Source organism: Oncorhynchus masou, chromosome 15 (assembly GCF_036934945.1).
Source record: "Oncorhynchus masou masou isolate Uvic2021 chromosome 15, UVic_Omas_1.1, whole genome shotgun sequence".
Lineage (NCBI taxonomy): Eukaryota > Metazoa > Chordata > Actinopteri > Salmoniformes > Salmonidae > Oncorhynchus > Oncorhynchus masou.
Window position 1 is genome coordinate 32,843,361 of NC_088226.1, and position 24,311 is coordinate 32,867,671.

At 46.2% G+C, this 24,311-nt stretch overlaps 1 protein-coding gene across 1 annotated transcript in view; it reads left to right on the forward strand.

Moving 5' to 3' along the window:
* The window catches only part of mast2 (microtubule associated serine/threonine kinase 2), a 168,121-nt gene that overhangs the window by 13,292 nt on the left and 130,518 nt on the right, over positions 1 to 24,311 (forward strand). The window contains 1 exon segment of the mRNA XM_064989129.1: positions 18,363 to 18,394. Within this exon segment, the coding sequence (XP_064845201.1) occupies positions 18,363 to 18,394 (32 nt within the window).

Below are 24,311 nucleotides of genomic sequence, written 5' to 3' on the forward strand. Positions count from 1 at the left end.
GTGTGTGTGTGTGTGTGTGTGTGTGTGTGTGTGTGTGTGTGTGTGTGTGTGTGTGTGTGTGTGTCACAGGCCTGTCACAGAGTACATTAAGGTGAGTCATCATCTCCCAGTCAGAAACGAAGCAGATAAGATGGAATGGAACAAGCTCTAATTGAAAGACTGATAGGCAGCTCTGCACATCACACTCAGACAGAGATGTGGAGACGGAGATACTAGAGGTTATTTCAAGTGTATGAAGTGGATTGCAAATGCATACACGCGTGTGTACACAGATGAGACACGGGACGCTACTGAGCTGGGAGGACAGGGGGCAGGAAACCTCTCACTCTGTTAATTCGGTGTATGAAAACATGTATTTCCCCACACCGTGTTTGATTGAATATAGCCCCCCCCCCCTCCTCCCTCTTATTGATCAGCCATATCTAGTCATGTTCTGTCTGTTCACCAGGCTGTGTTGGCCAGGGGGCGCAACTTCACACACTGTGAAATTGAATGTCTAGACACCCCCTGCTCTCACTGCCTCAGGCCCGAACCATGTTTTATCAACTGTTTCTGAAACAACTTTGGAGAAATAAGTATCTACTATCTAGGTTCTGTTTGTCTCTCTGATAAATAGGCACCGGCCTCAGAACATACGGGCTTGGATGATTTGCGTCCCCCCCTCGCTCAATCTTCCTCTGTGGTGTTACGTTTATATTCCCCCCTCCCCGCTCTGTGGCTGTGTGAATGGGTAGGGCCCTTTCTGTCTCTCTCCCCCAGAGCCTCTCTCACAGTAGGCATTAATCACATCAGCAGTAACAATGGAGAGGAGCTGTGAGTGTGTCGGGCCACAGCAGGAAAGGAGAAGGGAAGGAGAGAAAGGGGAAGAGGTTAGAGGGAGAGAGTGCTTTGATCTGATGCCTCTCACGTGCCTCCCTCTCTCCCAGGGGAGCCTCCTCTGTCTCTACACGCTGCCATCCCTCACTTCACTCTGGATAATGAGTGTTTTTCTCTTTAGCTCGCCCTCTCTCTTCCCACTCTGTTGCTCTCCCTCCATTGTTATCACTCTACCTCTCTCGTTTCCCACCCTATATTTTTCTCTCTTCATCAATTCTTCCCTGTCTCTCTTTCCAGCCCTCTGTATCTCTTATTTTCTTTCTATCTTCCTTCCCTTCGTTTTGTCTTTGTTTGAGGAAAGATTTAGCCATGCAGTCATGTTATTGTGTCTATTAAAGTTGTCATCTATACATTTCTATCTAAAATACCCGGAAAGGAAAACCTAGTCAGTTGCACCACTGAATGCATCTTCCACGTTTAACCCAACCCCTCTGCATTGGAGAGGTGCGAGGGGCCTTAATCGACACCCGGGGAGTAGTTGTTGTTGTTGGGGGTTAACGGCAGATATCCCACTTTGCCTGGCTTGGGGATTCAAACCAGTGACCTTTCGGTTACTGTCCCAACGCTCTTAACCGCTAGGCTACCTGCGGTACCTATAACTGACAGGCACAGCATAGAGGTAGATCACCTTGGATTTAGTCAGTTATTACGCTGTAGGAATATTTCTCCACAATCTCCCCTTGGCTTTAGAAAATCAAGTTGTTCAACAGCCTTACAAAAATAAAATCATCTTTGGTAGATACGAGAGCATTTCCATTTACCAGCCCGTTGATACTCCAAGAAAAAGATGACAGAATATTGCAGAATCCAACCTCGACATGGCAATGTATAATATCTTACAGGTCCATTGTAATACTAATACATATATTGTATTTTTCCCTGCAGAGTCAATCTCTGTTACAACTTAAATGGTCTTTTCCTACAGTGCTCTAATGTCTGTTACAGAGATGTATAGATCCGGGCCTTGTGTGTACAAGACAAACGACCCACTCTCCTTCTCGTCTGTGTGTGTGTGTGTGGTGTGTGTGCGTGTACTGATACGTAGGTAGTGAGACGCATCCGGGTATACAGTAGATAGGTGCAAATTGAAGCTGTTTTCTCCTCTAGCAGAACTGAGTGATGGTCGTGGAGAGATGACAGGAGGAGAGAAGGTTTCACTGTCTGACTTACGATAATGAACTGGGGTCTCAGCGGGCACAGAAACCAGGAAATGAGAGAAAAGAGGCGGGAGGGAGGGGGTAAAGAGCGAGGGAGGGATGCGGAAGGGTGCCAGAGACAAAGGAACTTGAGATGGCTTTATTTCTGCCCCTGAAGACTCCTGGCCTAACTGCACTCTCTTCCTCCTCCTCTCCCTCTCTCTCTCTCTCTCTCTCTCTGCTTCGTTGTGTAAATTGGCAAATTTACAGAACAGCAATCCGATACAGTCGGGAACAAGTCAGTAATTGCAGTAGAATCTGGGTCAGACATGCCGTCAGAACATATTTAGTATTTCAGTTTAAAGCTGCGACGATAGTGGCGTTACTGAGGTGTAGTCCTATAAACATGGTGTACAGTAACGAGTCAGACCACACCTAGTTAGCTGACTAACTAGGATATCTCTTGTCAGTTAGTGAGCACTACCATGTGGTTGTCCATGATGTGTCTCCCCATCATTAATATTGTCCTTCAGTACAACACCCCCCCCCCACCCCCTACTCAGAATCAGCTCGATATGCTGCTCGGTTGTCCTCTTAAGTGCTCTGTCTCCCATGGGACTAGATACTAGCTAACATGCTATTCTGTCAAACCAGGACACGCGCACACACACACAGCAGCCATCCCTACTAGTGTGCTAATCCTCGCGAAACCAACACAATTAGCCATATCAAAGCTCCAACGCTAATGCAATGTATAAGGCGGTTGACGTTGGAGTGTTTTTAAGTTTGAATTTCAAGGTCGTATATATGTTCTGTGTTGACGGATTGTTTTCCTCCCCTCGTGACCTTGTTTCACAGTCCTTGCTGCGCTGGGTAAAAACCACTCACACACAAAACCCACATCTCTGTGAGGGACTGGGAGTGTAGATCTCATGGTAATGTAGTGTGTGTGTGTGTGCGTAATATACTGGGAGTAGTGTATGGTCTCTATGGTAAAGTTGCTGTGGTGTGGCGGTGAATGATGGTCAAGGGGTTGCCAATAATCCTGTGAACGCTGTTTCTAAGAGATGGCGGGAGAGAGAGGGATGGAGCGGGAGGGATGATTACTGTCGTCTTTGAGGAGGAGATGGGCGTCTCCTCGTGAATATCTCAGGGTGTCATGTTTACCAGTCAGACAGGCGGGGCACTGTGTCGTGTGGGTCCTGGTTTGACAGAAGGTAACTTCAGCTAGGGGCTTCAGCAGTGAGCGGTGGGGATCGCGGCGGTGCGCTCTCTAGCTGCAGATGTTCGTGGGTTAGTGGAGTGAGGAGACGTTCTGATCAGCCCGGAGTTGTTCCATTCAGCCTGGGGAAGGGAAAGGATAGAGCGAGGGAAGGTGGGGGACAATGGCGGCCCATTTATCCACAGCAGCCTTCCTTGGTGGAAAGATGAAGGGAAAGCGGGAGGGAGAGAAGGGTGGTGGAACTACACAATGAGGAAGTAATCAACATGTTGTCTCAGATAAACCACGCAGGACGGCAGGAATAACATGCCTGGATAATTGTGCAGATGTACCACTCTGTGTGTGTGTGTGTGTGTGTGTGTGTGTGTGTGTGTGTGTGTGTGTGTGTGTGTGTGTGTGTGTGTGTGTGTGTGTGTGTGTGTGTGTGTGTGTGTGTGTGTGTGTGTGTGTGTGTGTGTGTGTGTGTGTGTGTGTGTGTGCTTATGTTTGTGCGCGTGTGTGTCTGTGAGAGAATCAAACAGCTGCAGCAGTTGACGTCCAAGCCCCTTTCCTATTGCCTCAGGAATTGTGTAACTGTGTGTGTAGGGGGTGTGAAAGGGTTTCTGATGCAGCCATGGGACTGTATACCACAGCTGTACTGTAGCAGCAGAGGAATAGCAGAGATGTCGAAGGATAGAGGGTAGGAAGAGGGAGGAATTGTCATTCAGAATTAAGGAGCACAAAGGACGATGTTGGACAGACCTACCACATGAAGGACAGAGGATACTGTCGACTTTGCAGGGACACAGCACAGTACATCTGGTGTTCTCTGTATAGTGAATCAGGAAATGGCAGTAGCACTGGTGACATTAGGAAGTCACATCTCTCTTTTTCTCTCTGTCTTCTATCCAGACCCCTTTCTCAATTCAATTCGATTTAAGGGCTATATTGGCTCGAAAATGAAATCTCTCTCTCTCCCACTCTCCCTCAGAAACACACACACATGTGAATGTATCTGGGGGGGGGGGGGTTAGCTTGACTCAGTGTACCTGAGGTGTTGGGTTCTTCTGCTCCAATAGGTCTGTCTCTATCTCAGCCTCTCTGCTGTGCCTCAGTCCCTTCTTTCCTCTGTTCCTGGACCACGTCTCCTCTGCCCTCGTCTCCTCTCTTCTGCTCCTGCCCTATGCAATATGGATGAAAAGCCAACGTGAGACACAGTGCTCTATCCAGCTCTTCTATTCACTCTGCTCTGTCACTCTGCTGGGATGACAGGGATAGAGTTGGAGCTTATGGGATATGTATTTAGCTGTCGGAGAGGCAGGTGCTGTGTTGGAAGCAGTTGGCAGACTTGTTGTCTTTGTTTGATTTCTAAGTGGTCTGATGAAAGATAGCCTAACCTTTCAAGTCGATTCATATGGTTTTGTGAGCCTGTTAGATAGTTTCCTCAGGAGTGATTTAATGACTTGCAGCCCATGTTCTACAGTCGAAGTCGGAAGTTCACATACACCTTAAGCCAAATACTTTTAAACTCAGTTTTTTCACACAATTCCTGACATTTAATCCAAGTAAGAATTCCCTGTCTTAGGTCAGTTAGGATCACCACTTTATTTTAAGAGTTTGAAATAATAGTAGAATAATAGTAGAGACAATGGTTTATTTCAGCTTTTATTTCTTTCATCACATTCCCAGTGGGTCAGAAATGTACATACACTCAATTTGTATTTGGTAGCATTGCCTTTAAATTGTTTAACTTGGGTCAAACATTTCGAGTAGCCTTCCACAAGCGTCCCACAATAAGTTGGGTGAATTTTGGCCCATTCCTCCTGACAGAGCTGGTGTAACTGAGTCAGGTTTGTAGGCCTCCTTGGTTGCACACGCCTTTTCAGTTCTACCCACACATTTTCTATAGGATTGAGGTCAGGGCTTTATTGTGGCCACTCCAATACCTTGACTTTGTTGTCCTTAAGCCTTTTTGCCACATCTTTGGAAGTATGCTTGGGGTCATTGTCCATTTGGAAGACCTATTTGCGACCAAGCTTTAACTTCCTGACTGATGTCTTCAGATGTTGCTTCAATATATCCACATCATTTTCCTTCCTCAAGATGCCATCTATTTTGTGAAGTACACATCTCCCTCTTGCAGCAAAGCTCCCCCACAACATGATGCTGCCACGCCCGTACTTCACGGTTGGGATGGTGTACTTCACGGTTGGGATGGTGTTCTTCGGCTTGCAAGCCTCCCCCTTTTTCCTCCAAACATAACGATGGTCATTATGGCCAAACAGATCTACTTTTGTTTCATCGGACCAGAGGACATTTCTCCAAGAAGTACGATCTTTGTGCAGTTGCAAACCATAGTCTGGCTATTTTATGGCGGTTTTGGAGCAGTGGCTTCTTCCTTGCTGAGTGGCCTTTCAGGTTATGTCGATATACATTTGTACCTGTTTCCTCCAGCATCTTCACAAGGTCCTTTGCTGTTGTTCTGGGATTGATTTACCCTTTTCGCACCAAATTACGTTCGTCTCTAGGAGACAGAACGCATCTCCTTCCTGAGCGGTATGACAGCTGCGTTGTCCCATGGTGTTTATACTTGCGTACCATTGTTTGTACAGATGAACGTGGTACCTTCAGGCATTTGGAAATTGCTCCCAAGGATGAAACAGACTTGTGGAGGTCTACAATTTTATTTCTGAGGTCTGATTTAGTTTGATTTTCTCATGATGTCAAGCAAAGAGGCACTGAGTTTGAAGTTTGGCCTTGAAATACATCCACAGGTACACCTCAATTTGACTCAAATGATGTCAATTAGCCTATCAGAAGCTTCTAAATTCATGAAATCATTTTCTGGAATTTTCCAAGCTGTTTAAAGTCACAGTCAACTTAGTGTATGTAAACTTCTGACCTACTGAAATTGTGATACAGTGAATTATAAGTGAAATATTCTGTCTGTTAACAATTGTTGGAAAAATTACTTGTGTCATGCACAAAGTAGATGTCCTAACCGACTTGCCAAAACAATAGTTTGTTAACAAGACATTTGTGCCGTGGTTGTAAAACGAGTTTTAATGACTCCAACCTAAGTGTATGTAAACGTCCGACATCAACTGTACATTCGCTTATTTCATTGTCCACATAGGACATAAAGTGAATTTGCAGTTTTGTTTTCATGTCAAACTACCAGTCAGCCGAATGAAGTGCTCCACCCTTGCTCTACTCCATCATGTTAATGATTGCTGCTCGTGCTACCCCTCCTCCTCCTCTCTTTCTCCTTCTCCCTCTCTCTCTACCTCCTTTTCTCTGACCAACTCCATGCACAACAACCCCCCCCCCCTCTCTCTCTCTCTCTCTCTCTCTCTCTCTCTCCATCTCCATATCATCCTCACTGGCTCCATTTAAAGACAACAGGGGGGCTTGCTAGTTGGGGGGGGGCTCCACTCCTGTTGCTCTGTGCATGGATTAGAAACCATCCCAATTGGTGCTCCATGTCCTCCAAACATATTTCATGCACACACACACACACACACACACACACACACACACACACACACACACACACACACACACACACGCACACGCACACACGCACACACGGTTCCAGCTCCCTGGTTAGGCCACTAATGGGGTTTTATAGCTAGCGTTAATGTGTCACTAAGTGGAGGTGTTGAGTCCTAATGGCTCTCACAACGTGTGTCACTCTGACAGTTCCAGTGACACCAGACCCTTCCAGACCCAGTCTTGGAACTCCCCATCCCGGATCCGGGATCACTAAAGCCTCAGGCTCATTAGCATAACGCAACATTAACATTTCTGAAAATCGCAAATAAAATGAAAATAATGACTGCTCTCAAGCTTAGCACTTTTCTTAACAACACTGTCATCTCAGATTTTCAAAATATGCTTTTGAACCATAGAAATTGACTAATTTGTGTAAGAGTATGCAAAGCTAGCAAAGCATTTTGAGTAGCACACAAAAACCAGATAACCAAATAAATAAAATCATTTACCTTTGAAGACTGATGTTTTCAATGAGGAGACTCTCAGTTACATACCAAATGCGCCTGAAAGGTCCTGTGTAGGAGAAATCGTTCCTTTTCTACACACGCTTAAATGAACCGAAAATTCAGTAAAACTTTTTCCGAATTAACTACATAATATCGACGAAACATGGCAAACGTTGTTTCAAGGTGTTTTTTCACATATCTCTTCATTGATATGCAGTTCGTGGAAGCTTGCTTTCCTCTCTGTATCCCATGGAAAAATACTGGCAGCTGTTTTTGCGCACCAATTTGTCACAGGATGTGACACCTGGTAAATGTGGTCTCTTATTGTCAATCTTCCAATGATCTGCCTACAAATACGTCACAATCTCACCTTGGGGAAACGACAGAAAAGGTGTGTCATTCACAGCCATATAAGGAGACAATGAGTTCCTGCTCATTTCCTGGATGCCAATCTCACACCAGACCCTTGGTTGGACACGTCCAGCTATCCAGACAAAATATCTTGTTTAAAACGGGAACGTTTTTCATCCAAAAATGAAATAGCGCCCCAGAGCATTATCCCCATTGGCTTCGTTAACACTACTGGCCCTGTCCCTGCCTGGTCCTGTGTCAATGTTCCTACCTGTCTGCATCGCTTAAATGTGCAGGTGAGTGGCACAAATTTCAGTGGCTTGGGCCATGGCACATTTCTCTTAACATCTGCTTCTGCACAAACCTATCGTCTTCCCTGGAGTTTGCTAATGATGGGCCAATCTCATCTAGACCAGAAGGCCCTACTGTATTCAATCACTATTCCAAATCCTCATTAAGTGGAAATACTTCTCTAAGCCTTTGGCCTGGCATGGGTTGGCACCAACTGCCACCATCTCTCACATCACAGTGTGCTGCCTACCTGTTTAGGCTTCTTGGCCCCTCCTTCGCGCCACTCTGGGAAAGTACAGGAAGCTGAGTCTCCTGCCCTCAAATATGGTCCATTATGCCTGGGCTAAGTAGATACATTGCCTGGGATTGGACTTCAGGAGCAGACACACCTGCCATGGGAGGACGGGTATTAGTTGGACTAGTTTATGCACAATGTGTGTATTTAAGGTGAGATATTTGGGAAGGAGGGGGGAGAGAGACGGAGATAAAGGAAAGGAGCGAGACTCCCCATCCTGCATGCGGGAGCGTAATCATCGCCTGACACTAATTAGCATAACGCAACGGACATAAATATCCCTAGAAAATATTCCTATTCATATAAATCACAAATGAAATATATTGAAACTTACATAACCTTTTGTTAATCACCCTGTCATCTCAGACTTTCAAAATAGGCTTGACAGCCAAAGCTAGACAAGCATTTATGTAAGTTTATCGATAGCCTAGCATAGCATTTTGTCCAGCTAGCAGCAGGTAACTTGGTCACGGAAATCAGAAAAGCAATCAAATTAAATCGTTTACCTTTGATGAGCTTCGGATGTTTTCACTCACGAGACTCCCAGTTAGATAGCAAATGTTCCTTTTTTCCAAAAATATTATTTTTGTAGGCGAAATAGCTCCGTTTGTTCTTCAGGTTTGGCTGAGAAATCACACGGAAATTGCAGTCACGAAAATGGCAAAAAATATTCCAAATTAGCTCCGTAATATCGACAGAAACATGGCAAACTTTGTTTATAATCAATCCTCAAGGCGTTTTTTAAATATCTATTCGAAAATATATCCATCGGGACAATTAGTTTTTCAGTTGGACCGATTGGAGTAATGGCTACCTCTGTATTTTACGCGAGAATCTCTCTGGGGGAATCAGGTGACCACTTGCGCAATGTAGCCACCTACGGCTATTCTTCAACATAAATGCGTAAAACTACATCACAATGCTGTAGACACCTTGGGGAATACGGAGAAAGCGTAATCTGGTTGATAGCCCATTCACTGCTCAATAGGGACTCATTGGAACGCAGCACTTTCAAAACATGGGGCACTTCCAGATTGGATTTTTCTCAGGCTTTCACCTGCAACATCAGTTCTGTTATACTCACAGACAATATTTTTACAGTTTTGGAAACGTTAGAGTGTTTTCTATCCTAAGCTGTCAATTATATGCATATTCTAGCATCTTGTCCTGACAAAATATCCCGTTTACTACGGGAAAGTTTTTTTTCCAAAAATGAAAATACTGCCCCCGAGTCACAACAGGTTTTAAGGTGAGATAGTTGAGAAGGAGGGGGGAGAGATGGCGATAACGGAACAGAGCGAGACAGGGAGCAAAAAAAGATGTTTCTCTGAATGGGAGAGAAATATGCGAGAGATAAGAGATGGAGATATGTGATAGAGAGAGAGAGAGAGAGAGAGAGATGTGTTAGAGGTGTTTCTCTGAACAGATCTTTAGCTGGTTTCATCACCTTCTCCCTCTGTGGTTCTGTGGTGGTGAAATCACTGCCATGTGCCAAAGATATATTGTCACGGCAGATCTCCTTTTCGTCTGAAGAGGAGTAAGGATCGGACCAAGATGCAGCGTGGCAAGTCTCTGGCAGCGCTGAACAGGCGGGAGCACCTGTAGGCAGAAGACAGAGAGACAGCCTGGTGCGGTGGGGGGGGGGCATCTGAGGGCTGGTGTGTGGAGGTGGCACTGGATAGACCGGACCGTGCAGGCGCACTGGAGCTCTTGAGCACCGAGCCTGCCCAACCTTACCTGGTTGAATGCTCCCGGTAGCCAGGCCAGTGCGGCGAGGTGGAATAGCCCGCACTGGGCTGTGCTGGCAAACCGGGGACACCATGCGTAAAGCTGGTGCCATGTACGCCGGCCCGAGGAGACACACTGGAGACCAGATGCGTAAAGCCGGCTTCATGGCACCTGGCTCGATGCCCACTCTAGCCCGGCCGATACGAGGAGCTGGAATGTACCGCACCGGGCTATGCACACGCACTGGGGAGAATGTACGCTCAACCGCATAACATGGTGCCTGCCCGGTCCCTCTCTCTCTCCGGTAAGCACGGGAAGTTGGCGCAAGTCTCCTACCTGGCTTCACCACACTCCCCGTGTGCCCCCCTCCCAATACATTTTTGGGGCTGCCTCTCGGGCTTCCAGCCGCGCTGGCGTGCTGCATCCTCATACCAGCGCCTCTCTGCCTTCGCTGCCTCCAGCTCTGCCTTGGGACGGCAATATTCCCCTGGCTGTGCCCAGGGTCCTTTACCGTCCATAATCTCCTCCCAAGTCCAGGAGTCTGTTGTTCGCTGCTGCTGCTGCCCGTTACCACGCCGCTTGGTCCTTTTGTGGTGGGTGTTTCTGTCATGGCAGATTTCCTCTTCATCCGAAGAGGAGTAAGGATCGGACCAAGATGCAGCGTGGTAAGTGTTCATGACGATGTATTAAAAATGAACTGAACACTGAAATACAAAACAATAAACGATGTGATGAAAACGAAAACCGAAACATTACCGTGTGGCGACAAACACTCACACGGAAACAAACACCCACAAACCAACAGTGAAACCCGGCTACCTGAGTATGATTGGAGAACCTTAGAGAACCATACTCGGCTGAACACAAAAACCAACATAGAAAAACAAACAGACTGCCCACCCCAACTCACGCCCTGACCATACTAAATAAAGACAAAACAAAGGAAATAAAGGTCAGAACGTGAAACATATCTAATAGCAGCTCAAATAAGACGGGGAAATCTACCGCACCGATACGTTAAGAGGTGAACTTTCACTCCTCTTAACCTATTACATTGAATCATTGGGAGCGTTCTAAACGGTGGCCGAACAGCTCAATAAGTCATTAGCAGCTGGTTCTATTATGTAACATGGGTCAGTCACACTGTCAGGGCTGACTGAGCTAAGTGGGCTCGCAGGCTGCATTTTAGAATACTCACTCTCACTGACTGAGTCACCTGTTGGAGTTTCAGAAGCTGTCTCTGAGCCATAGAGAGTAGTGTAGAAAGATAAAAATAAAACGACTGAACATTGAGTCTCGAAACTTGGGGGAAAATTTGAAATGACACCTACTTTTCTCCACGTGGCTCTGGCTGAAAGTACTGCTGTGTAAAGTGAATTGGAAAAGTTATAAACCCTAGTAGCCTGTAAGAGCTTGCTAGTTTCTCCTGGAAGTATCGGGTATTCCAGGCAAACTCCTGGCACTTCACTGTATACTCCACATAGGAATTTGTTGTTTGTGATCCAACCCTATAGAGCAGCATCTTTGTTGTGTAGCCTATGCGATGATGGGAGCAGTTGATTGGTATGCAGTGTGGTAGTAATGTAATGAATACCTTGCCTGCTACCTCTGATGGAACTTGTCTGTTTGTTTCTGTGTGCACATGTCTACAGTACAGTATTGGTGGTGTATGTGCACAATGATGTCAGCCTTTGTGTTTTTTTTTCTCTGTGTGCGTGGGTGCTTCCAGGACAAATTAAATGCTGCTAGTGTATGTACAGTGTGTGTGTGCGTGTGTGCGTGCGTGCGTGCTCACATTAGCATACCTTAGCATCCTCTGTTCTGGCCTACTCAGCAGACCTGTCCTTCTGTCTGTCTTTGCCTTCATCAGTCAGTCACCATGGCCTCAGGGAAGTGCCCTCTGCCCAAATGTCTGTGCCTGCCCACCCTCTACCCTGCTAGCACTGCCAGGCCTATCACTCACCCCTCTCCTCCCTGGCAGTGCAGGCAAGGGCGGAGAGAAGGGGGGGGGGCAGTAGTGTTTTACACAAGTACGTAGAGGAGCCAGCCAAATAGAAACAGTAGCCAGGCCTCTGCCGCCCCTGAGTTAGACATTTTTTGACTAAGCTTAGCTCTATTTTGGTGGCCTCTGGTACGTTCCAATTTGCCTGGCTGACCAAACTCCTTACTACGGCCAAACGCTAGGCCCGCAGACGTTAGTTTCTTCTCCATAGTGAGCCTGGATCTGAGTAGCTCCCCGACGATTGCTAGAACACAAACACATTATAACCGTTCTGATTGGTCCCAGATACTGATGGGTTGGGCCAGATCCAGATCACACTTGGGTAAAGCAGCTTTGTTACTCTGATTGGTTAGAAATGATCCAATCTCTGATGTCACAAGTTTGAGTTGTCAGGCAACATTCTAATGCCTTGATTCCATCTGAAATACACAGCAAAAATGTTGAATACTTTGTCAATTATACCTCCCAGGTATTTATATATGTTTTATTGTGGTATTGTGTAGAAAGACATGACTACAATTTAAATGACTGAAAATATATGAATTCAGTGTATTGTTAGTTGTTTGGGATATCGTCTAGGCCTATCATCATTACTATCTTCTATGTAAGAACATCTTGAGAAGAAAGTGTTATTTACAGTTTTACTGCAATATATGAATTGCCACAATGATGTTTGTTTTTCAAATTATGTATTTTATTACAACAGAAAAATGAAGTAAGTAGCCCACATTATCTTGAAAATGACAGGTTTCTATTTTTAAGGTTTTCACTCTCACAATCACACTTTTGAATGGAAAAACAACTAAATTGATGTTATAAGTCCACAACAATGCTTAAACCACATCGGGAGACGATTTTCAGGTTTTGGAAATATCTGAGAAATTTCAATTTTTGGGTGTAGTTTGTTTTTCACCTTTATTTAACCAGGTAGGCCAGTTGAGAACAAGTTCTCATTTACAACTACAATCTGGCTAAGATAAAGCAAAGCAGTGCGACAAAAACAACACAGAGTTACACATGGGATAAACAAACGTACAGTCAATAACACAATATAAAAATCAGTTTATACAGTGTGTACAAATGAAGGAGGTAAGACAATAAATAGGCCAATAGTGTCAAAGTAATTACAATTTAGCAGTTTACACTGGAGTGATATATGTGCAGATGAGGATGTGCAAGTAGAAATACTGGTGTGCAAAAGAGCAGAAAAACAAAAACGGGGATGAGGTAGGTAGTTGGTTGGATGGGCTATTTACAGATGGGCTCTGTACAGCTGCAGCGATTGGTAAGCTGCTCTGACCACTGACGCTTAAAGTTAGTGAGGGAGATATGAGTCTCCAACTTCAGTGATTCAGTGATAGTTACCTTTTAATTCAAGTGTGCACATAGCAAGAGGCTATTGTTTAGCGGTGTTTTTTACGGCACAAAAACAAATACCACTGGATTGATGAACATAATCATGATATAATCCTGCCAGGAAAGCATATGCTACTTTGTAGTTAACATTTAATTAAAAAGGTTTTTGGGGATAGCCTTTCGGTCTACCAGAAAACTTTTTTTCCATTAGCATCATTGCTAACAGCGCACCGCACACACACAGACAAGGGCATTCCCATTGCCTCGTCAGAAAGTTGCAGGAAATACAACCCACTGATGCTATTTGGTAGGCTACACTGACTGGCAAGACGAGAGTCACTCACTTTAGCGTCACTGTCTGCCAAGCCCTGGCGACATCCTAGGAGATCCTTTGGTTTACTTGTCCCGGTGCGATTACCTTGGACATGGCTCAGAACTACAGCTGTCTGTCTGTTAGGGTCTGTAGGTGGCTGTGTGACAAGGGGAGGCACTTTACCCCATTTACAGAGGGTTGGGTTGGACACTTGATGAAGCCTAGGCCTACATCTGTCAAATAAAAGAGGCCTACGTTCAATAGGGCTTTATCTGTCTACTAGCCAACTACTGTATATGCAGGGTGGGAGTGGTGGGTTTGATGCCATCTTTTACCTGTAAGTTAATGTTGTTAGTTACGTGTGCATTTAGCTCAGGGCAGGGCCATACTATCTCAAATATCTGTCCATGGTCTACATCAGCAACCAGCCAAATGTCCTGGGTGAGTGTACTCGACGAGAGCACTATGTGGCACAGCCCACTCTCTTTCTCTGCCCATGTCTCTACTTGTGTGGAAGAGGTGAACAAAATGATTGTTGTCTATCAACAATGGCAAGCCACCTGTGTCTGACAACTTGGATGGACAATTATTAAGGATGATAGTGGACTATATTTCCCTCCTATCTGCCTACCGGAAGGTATGTGCCCTCAGCCCTGGAGGGAAGCAAAGGTCACCCCGCTACCAAAGAATAGCGATGCACGCCTTTTACTGGGTCAAACAGCAGACCAATTGTATTTGGCACAAACCATTCACTAAACCCTAAACCTCAACTAAATCTTGCAATTAATAATGTGGATGTTGAGCAGGTTGAATCTAAACTGCTTGGTGTAACCCTGGATTGTAAACTGTTCTGATCAAAACATATTGAGTCAAGTGCCACAAAGAGGACATAGGCAAATTACAATTGGCCCAGAACAAAGCAGCACGGCTGGCCCTTAAATGTACACAGAGAGCTAACATCAATGACATGCATGTCAATCTCTCAAAAGTAGAGGAGAGATTGATTGCATCACTGCCTGTCTTTCTGAGAGGTATTGGCATGTTTGAAAGCACCCAGCTGTCTGTTCAAATGACTAACACACAGCTCGGACACCCATGCATACCCCACAAGACATGCCACCAGGGGTCTCTTCACAGTCCCCAAGTCCAGAGTAGACTCCGGGAAATGCACAGTATGACACAGAGCCATGACTACATGAAACTCCATTCTACATCAAGTAACTCATGCCAGCATTAAAATGAATAAAACTACTAAAGCCGGGCGTGCACAACACGGTTTTGGCTTTTTGAGATCGGAGACAAAATTGCCATGTCGTTGCCTACTTGGGGCTCACGGCCGTCACCGACGCCCGTTTAACGTGAGCGGGTCAGAGACGTAATCTGAGGGCTACCGATCCCGTCTTTGAGTAGTCCCAGAGGTCCCCTTGATTTTCAAACATGTTTGACTTTCTCGGCTTAAAATCGGCAATGCCCTTGTCGTGTGAGATGTGCCCCGAACACGTTTTTAGAGCGGTGGTCAGCCATCGCCAATGAGAGCTCTGCCAGAGAAGAAGCCAGATGACGTTGTTTCGCATCCCCCATAATGTGTAGACTCTCGAGCAGGAGCGATGACCACTTGTGTGTGTGTTTGTACTTGCCTTTCAGCAAAGCCAAAGTGTCAAATCGTTACAGCTCTGTATGGCAAGCGCTAATATTTCACTGAAAGGTTCTATGAGGCTGCTTTGAGCCACAGCTCGTTCTAGCAACGTTTAACAATCTATCATCACTTCGTAGTTCTTTTGCGAGACAGCGTGGCTTCGAGAATCCTCACGACCAAGTGAACGAATCCCGTAGTGTGTTGAACCCCTTCTGTGCCACATCGTTTAGTGATAGTCTCAGCGATGTTAGGATTCTGAAAGTCGTGTAGTGTAGACCCAGCGTTATGGAACAACATGGACTGTGAAGAGACACACACACGTAGGCAGACACACACGTGCATACTTACACTACAGGATTTCCCTCGACTAACCTGTACATTGACTCGGTACCAGTACCCCCTGTATATAGACTCGCTATTGTTATTTTATTGTGTTACTTTTATACAAATGTTTACTTTAGTTTATTTAGTAAATGTTTTCTTAACTCTATTTCTTGAACTGCATTGTTGGTTAAGGGCTCGTAAGTAAGCATTTCACGGTAAGGTCTACACTTGTTGTATTCGGCGCCAGTGACAAATAAGATTTGAGTGAATTTTTACACCCACGCTAACACACCACTCTACACACGTACATTTGTGTATTGTTGTAAAGTGGTATTATACATTTAGTGGTCTAATGATGTTATGTGATGTACTGTTTTGTTGGTGCCTTAATGTGCCTTAATGTGTTTGGGCTAATGGGGATCCCATAATAAATATAAATCACAATTCCCTCCTCTCTCTCTCGCTGTCATGTCGGTTGGACATAGAGGAATATTGATGCTTGTGTTCCATCGAGGAGATTACTTTCGTTTTTTTTAGTGTGGCGGTTACCATCCAAACTGTCAATCCAGCTAATTTCCTCATCACCCTGCCTTTGAGATATTACATGACCAACTGATGTGTGTGCGCTTGTGCGTGTGTTTGTGTGTGTGCTTGTGCATGTGTGTCACAGAGATTTTTATATGTTTTTTTTGGGGTGGGGGGGGGGTGAACATCCCCACTCAAGGATGTGCGGAAGCTCAGCCACACACACACACACACACACACACACACACACACACACACACACACACACACACACACACACACACACACACACACACACACACACACACACACACACACACACACACACACACACGCAGCGGCAGCCCTAATGCAATCAGTCTGCCAGAGAAGAGATGCTGAGAGCAATCCTTTCACATTACAGGGCTATGCGTGGGTGGCTGGTTGGTTGGCAGAACGTACCCCCTTTCTCTTCCCCCTTGCCTCTCTCCCCTCCCTGTTCCTCCCTCTCTCCCTCGCCCAGGCTTCAGCCCATCACCCCTTTAATAACATCTTCCCTTGTTTCAGATTGTTTGATAAGACTGTATTAATGGCAGTCTCCTATCCTGTTTTGTCTCAATGTTACAGTGTTACCTGGATTTACCCCACCATCACCATCTCTCCCCCACCATCTCTCCCCAGTCCCCTGATAAGATCTATATATCAGGCACCCTGCAGAGCTCTCTAGCTGAGCTCTGAACAGCATCTGTAGGGAGGCAAATTGAGTTGAGGCCTCCCGGCCCTCAGAGAGTTAGCTCGAGATAGAGGGGAAGCAGATGTGTTACGGGGCTCTGCAGCACACAGACACACATTGTCGATGACATTAGTCCTGTGTTCTGGGCTTCTAATGGAATCAGGCTGTTTAGAGAGCTATGTTGTTGTTTATCTAGACTCCCTAGAACACACCGAGTGCTGACACTTACTCACACTAACACTACACATCATGAAGCGTAGAGACACACACACATATATATTTTTTTCTCCCACGTACTGTCCTCTCTTTAAACTCCATATCTCCATTAGCTCACTCATAATTAACAATAATAATAGACACTAGGGAGAGAGAGGGTGAATGAGAGAGCGAGAGAGCTACTGCTCGTCTGACAGTGATGTGGAGACAGCCATCCTGAGTCCGAGTCAGAGAGAGGGATGGAGAGTGAGGTTGAGGACGCCAGCCAGCAAGCAGACAGACTGTATCTATGCAGAAGTGCTCCTGTCACTAACTAAAAAGTAGGGTTCTGCCCGCTAAGTGTGCACTTTGAAACGGTCTGTGTTAATATTCAACTATCAAGCAGAGAGACCGGGAGGGAGCGAAACAGGCAGTGGGCTTGAAAGATACACCGCGGTCGGGCAATGTGGAGCAGCAGATGCCTGCTCCCTTCATCAATCTGTCTTTCTGTCTCTTCCTCTGTCTGTCTTTATGACAAGTTCCTTTTTCTCCTTCAGTTATGTTCTCTTTTGAGAGCCCACTCTTGTGTTTATTTGTGTGTGTGTCTGCCTGTCTGTCTGTCTGTCTGTCTGTCTGTCTGTCTAGTGGCTATCTGATTCAAAACACTGACACACACACACACACACGCACACACACACACACAGCCTATCGTGAGTGTGTTGCTGATGGTAAACAGTGTCAGGGGCCCAGGTGACACGCTGTTGGGTAGGTGTTAGTGTTCTGTTGTCACATAGAGAGCTCTCACACCCACCCACCCACCCACCCACCCACCCACCCACCCAGTAGTCACCATTGTGATCATATTCATATCTATTTCATATCAACACAAACCTGATATTATAGCTACAGAATCATTGTTCTCTCAGCAGAGAGTGGTTTCTCCGACTTGGCCCATGCTATTGTTACTCTTTTGAGAACTGCAGGTCCGTTGATCACTCAGGTCAAGGCTATTTCAAATGACCTTACGATAGAAATAGCCTGCCTCTAGGTTGTGTATTTACACTGAATACAGTGCAAGCTGTGACTACCAGTCATTGCCATTAAAACATATTCCATGTATCAGCTGAATGTTGTGCTGTGCCACCACTGTAAGGAAGACATTGCTATTTGCTTTGCTACTCAACAAATTCAGATGGTGACACAGTGCCACCTAGTGCAATTTTCAGGGCTTTACACACGCTTCCTCACTGGATGCCAAGCAACACTGTGTACATGGGATTTTTATTTACATCCCAAATAACAAACAACTTTAACACTGTATATCTCCATGTGTCTAAATGATGAGTACACTGACATGTCCCCTCTCTCTCTCTCTCTCTCTCTCTCTCTCTCTCTCTCTCTCTCTCTCTCTCTCTCTCAGAAGGAGCTCAGCCTTCCGAGGAGGGGGAGTTTGTAAGTACCCATAGCCGTTCCATCTCTATTCTTGATTCACTTCTCCAGCCTTGCCAAGGGCAGAGGCGTCTTTCTCTCCGCCGGTCTGTAAACAGGAAAGCCTCTATGGAGAGTTGCACTGAACCGGGCTCTGTGGAACCCTGCATGGACTCCATTGTGTGTACTGTGACTGTGTAACACAGCCTTGAAGAGCAGTGGGGAGGAGAAAGTTGACTCTTTCTGTGAGACTCTTCCTGTGAGACTCTTCCTGTGAGACTCTTCCTGTGAGACTCTTCCTGTGAGACTCTTTCTGTGAGACTCTTTCTGTGAGACTCTTTCTGTGAGACTCTTCCTGTGAGACTCTTCCTGTGAGACTCTTCCTGTGAGACTCTTCCTGTGAGACTCTTCCTGTGAGACTCTTTCTGTGAGACTCTTCCTGTGAGACTCTTCCTGTGAGACTCTTCCTGTGAGACTCTTCCTGTGAGACTCTTCCTGTGAGACTCTTTCTGTGAGACTCTTCCTCTGAGACTCTTCCTGTGAGACTCTTCCTGTGAGACTCTTCCTGTGAGACTCTTCCTGTGCAGAGGAGGATTTGACGCTTCAGGGTTGCGCCAGATACTTGGGCCTTTTTAAATGTAGGATTATTAAAGGCTACACTGAAACCTCCATTGGTTGGGCTCTCTAGATCTCTGTCGCTACGTAAGAGAGGGGAGAGAGGGATCTGCTGATGGAAAGATGATTTGTCTAAAAGAAAATGTGATAAGAGGGAAGTCTGGATAGAGGAGAGGAGGAAAAGGGGACCGCTGTAGCCAATCCATGCTCTCTCGGATCGACTCTGGGCTCCAGAGGCTCTCTCTTTTTCTCGTTCATTTTCTCTTTTACGGTCATATCACAGACTGCCAAGCTCTGTCAAACCCCGGACAACCCCATAGCATTATGCAGACATGACGGCAGCATATCAGGTAGCATGTTATGGAAGTGGGCGGGTGAAGCTAGCGGACGGGCGTGTTAATTCCACAGGGAATTACACCTTTTTTTCGTTTATTTTTTACACCATACACTTTCTGTCTCTTTGTCTCCGCGGACACACAGCACATCCCATTGGGGATTCAATTCATTTCCATATTCCCATTTTCAGAATCCTGTGTCTCCTCTAACCCCGTACATCACATGGTAAAGGCATACCTCAACATGTCCGTGAGGTATCCAGTTTAACGTTGACCGTGAAAGTGAAAGCTTCGCCATTTGGAAGTTGACGTGGCAAAAGATGATTTTGCAATTCCATCAAAGTTGTCAAATCCCCACCTTGACCACACAGTACAACGAACTGCCTTGTCAAGAAAGAGAACAGTACAGTGAGGTCTGAAGGGTACAAGTGGAAGCTCATTGGGATGGGGCAGAACAGGCCTGTAGCTTAGTGTCCACAGTGGCTCTGCTCTGCTCTGCTCTGAAAAGTAACCCAAACACAACACAGAAGTTGTATCTTTCATCTCTTATTTGCCACAGTGTCTTTGAAGACAGGCCTGCCCTCGTGAGAATGTATGTGTTCACTTGACCGGTGAGCAGAGCAGAACAGAGCTTGGAGATTCCAGGCAGCTTTTGGGCCAGTGTTTGGGCCTCCCTTGTGTATCAAGAATGGTCCACCACCCAAAGGACATCCCGCCAACTCGACACAACTGTGGGAAGCATTATGGTCAACACGGGCCTGCATCCCTGTGGAACGGTTTCAACACCTTGTCGAGTCCAGGCCCCTGCTACAGCAGCAGTGATAGGAAATGTAAAATATATAGTTTTACTTCACTCATGTCCTCTTGCTCTCATGCAGCTCAGCCACACCCCCCCACACACACACACGCAAACAAAGTTTCATATCCTGTAGACAGTACGTCAGTCCACTAATCAGGCTGGATTAGTTTAGTGATGCTCCAGCGCTAACGCTAGCAATAACCATATCCCCTACAGTAGCTTCTTTGATCCAGACCCATTGTCCCTGTCCCTGACCAGGCATGTGAACTGCGTTCGTTTAACCCCTACATAGGCAGGCTCCCTCACCAGGGACACTTGTGTCCCTCTGATTCCACAAACAGAGATTGGGTATTGGAGAGAACAGGGAGATGAGGGGTAGAGAGAGGAGGTGGGGGGCTAGCTAGCCAAAATAAGGCAGGGGCGACAGCTGCACCTCCCACAGGGTCTTGTGATAACATGAGAATGCTCTGTGCCTGCCCGCTGGGCGTGTTAGTGCTGTGTCAGTGTGTTCTGGAGCTCTCTCTCTCTCTCTCTCTCTCTCTCTCTCTCTCTCTCTCTCTCTCTCTCTCTCTCTCTCTGTCTCTCTGTACTCTACCACTCAGACAACACCAGTGAGAGTGACCGTAGCTCAGGCTGTATGCCCTCTCTCGCTCGCTCTCTCTCTCTCTCTTTCTTTCTGGCTGAAGAAGCAGTGACCAGGGTCAAGCTCTCCATTTGGACACTACTGTTTGACAGTCACAGAGCGCAGTCAAATCTCCAGGACACTGCAGAGGCAGAGGACAAACTGACAAGCCATCCCCAAGATCGGGGCTCATAGCTTGGGGATACTGCCTGCGGAGGATTTATGTGAGGCTATTCGAACCGATGCTGACCTATACTTGACCTGTGTGTGTGCGTGTGTGTGTGTGTGTGTGTGTGTGTGTGCGTGTGCGTGTGTGTGCGTGTGTGTGTTCAGAAGACAGGGGGTTGCTTGGAGAGTGTTTCTGAATGGTTTGATGTTATTATAGCTGGATCAGGGAGAGACAGATAGTGTGTGTTTGTTAGAGAGATGGATAGTGTCTGTGTGTTAGTGTGTGTGACTCAGCAGCAGTGATAAGCTGTTATGAGACCTGCTCTGTGTCAGTACAGAGCACTGAGAACACTGTAGCCTAGATACCAGACATTCAGTGCGTTCGGGAAAATATTCAGACCCCTTTACTTAAAAAAAAAAAAAACTTTTTCCACACGTTACAGCCTTATTCTAAAATGGGTTAAATACGTTTTTCCCTCATCAATCGACACACAATACCCCATAATGACAAAGTAGAAACATTTAAAAAAAAAACTATTCACACCCTTTGCTTTAAGACTCAAAATTGAGCTCAGGTGCATCCTGTTTCCATTGATCATCCTTAAGATGTTTCTACAACTTGATTGGAGTCCACCTGTGGTAAATTCAATTGATTGGACATGATTTGGAAAGGCACACACCTGTCTATAGAAGTTCCCACAGTTGACAGTGTATGTCAGAGCAAAAACAAATCTACGAGACAGGATTGTGTCAAGGCACAGATATAGGGAAGGGTACCAAAAAATGTCTGCAGCATTGAAGGTCTGCAAGAACACAGTTGGCTCCATCATCCGTTAATGGAAGAAGTTTGGAACCACCAAGACTCTTAATAGAGCTGGTCGCCCGGCCAAACTGAGCTGTCGGGGGAGAATGGCCCCCTCAGGGTGGTGGCCAAGAACTTGATGGTCAGAGTTTATCTGTGGAGATGGGAGAACCTTCCAGAAGGACAACCATCTCTGTATCACTCCACCAATCAGGTTTTTATGGTAGAGTGGCTAGAAGTAAGCCACTCCTCAGTAAAAGACACATGACAACCCGCTTGGAGTTTGCCAAAAGTTACCTAAGTTACCTACTCAATGCCAAGCGTCACGTCTGGAGGAAACCTGGCACCATCCCTACAGTGATGCATGGTGGTGGCAGCATGCATGGTGTTTTCAGTGGCAGGGACTGGGAGATTAGTCAGGATTGAAGGAAAAAGGAATGGAGAAAAGTACAGAGAGATCCTTGAGGAAAACCTGCTCCAGAGCGCTCAGGACCTCAGCCTGGGGTGAATGTTCACCTTCCAACAGGACAACGACCCTAAGCACACAGCCAAGACAACGCAGGAGATGCTTCGAGACAAGTCTCTGAATGTCCTTGGCCCAGACTTGAACCCGATCGAACATCTCTGGAGAGACGTTCCCCATCCAAATTGGCAGTGTCACGACTTCTGCCGAAGTCGTTGCCTCTCCTTGTTCGGCGTTCGACGTCACCAGTCTTCTAGCCATCATTGATCCTTTTTTCATTTTCCATTGCTTTTGTCTTGTCTTCCCACACACCTGTTTTCAATCCCATTCATTACCTGTTGTGTATTTAACCCTCTGTTTCCCCTCATGTCTTTGTCAGAGATTGTTTTATTGTCAGTATAGTGTGATTGTTGCATAGGTGCGCGTCGGGTCCTCATACCCATGTTTGGTTTGTTTGTTCATTTATTGTTATGGAGCATACTCGTGAAACTTTATTAAAAGACTCCATTTTACACTCAGTTTGACTCTCCTGCGCCTGACTTCCCTGCCACCTATTACACCTATGCATGACAGGCAGAGCTTGAGAGGATCTGCAGAGAAGAATGGGGACAAACCCCTAATGCAGGTGTGCCAAGCTTGTGCTGTCATACTCAAGAAGACTCGAAGCTGTAATTGCATCCAAAGGTGCTTCAACAAAGTACTGAGTAAAGGGTCCGAATACTTATGTAAATGTCATATTTCAGTTTTAGTTAAAAAATTTTGCTCATATTTCTACAATTCAGTTTTTGCTGTGACATTACGGGGTGTGTGTGTAGATTGATGAGCGGGGAAAAAAACAATTGAATCCATTTTAGAACAAGGCATAATGAACATAATGAAATGTGGAAAAAGTCAAGGGGTCTGAATGCTTTCCGAATGCACTGTGCCTGTCTGTGTACTGCCCAGTCCGCACCCCACGACCTCTTAAGATTGACAGCTTGATTTTGGATTGTGTTACACACACACCATTACTCACTCATACACACAAGTGTGCCTGCACACACACATAGACACACACAGTTACGTATACTCATTGTGTGTTATGAAGGACTGGTCAGTGAGGGCTTTGTAGTGTTGTTTTGAGAGGAGGTGAGCGGTCAGCTCATTGGCCAGCATGGCTTTGATGGACAGGTGGCAGAGTCCACTGGAGCGACACTGACTTTCACCCTGAGCCCACCCCTTGCTTTACCGTTGCCATTGGAAACATGATGAAGAGGAGGAAGGAGAGGCCAGGAGCTCCCGACCTGCGTATGCAGTAAGACACACTCACACACACACTGACCACAAAGGGTTAACTGTATGTGTGTGAGTCTCTGCCCTTTTTGTTGTGGAGCTGTAGTTCTGAGAGTAGAGTGATGGGCCCGGCAGCATCAGTTTACACCCCCTCCGACACATACAGTGCACACACACAGCCACGGAAACACAGATCAGCGGAAAAACTGGATGAGAGATGGAGGGAAAGTGAGGAGGTAAAGAAAGGGGGGAGATTAGGAGGAGAGATTAGAGGAGAGGGAAATCCTACATTCGCAGAGGGGGGGGGGGGGGGGGGGGTAATTTGAATACCAGGTTACTGCCCAGTCATACACGCATACACAGTCATACACACACAGCAGGCTGCTGCCAGGGTTATATTCTCACACATTCTGGTCACTCGCCAGGAGGTCCAGACCTGTTTTAGACAAGTCCCATATGGCTCCTCTCTGCCCAGCCTGCCAGCAGCCCTGCCTTTCCAAGTGTTAACGCCCAGTCCTTACCAGCCTCAGAGCAGAAGGCTGAGTGATCCACTGCCTGAGTACACAGCCAAGCTTTTGCTTTCTTTATCAAAGCTTGTATGGAATGAAGTTAGGCTAGTTACTAGTCGTACAATAGTTAGTGTTGGTGGTGATTGTGTGGCGATTTTAAACCCCACTGTTGTTTATCAGACAGTACTCTCACCTTCCCGCTATTCTTCCCCTCCATTTCCTCCTTCCTCCCATCTGCCCGTCCGTGGCGAACTGTAGAATCTGGCCGGCCGCTCAGCACCGCTGCCATGGCAACAGCAGCCTCCTGCAGCACCTGCTCTCTCCCACCTCACTCCCTCCCTCCTTCCACACCTCCT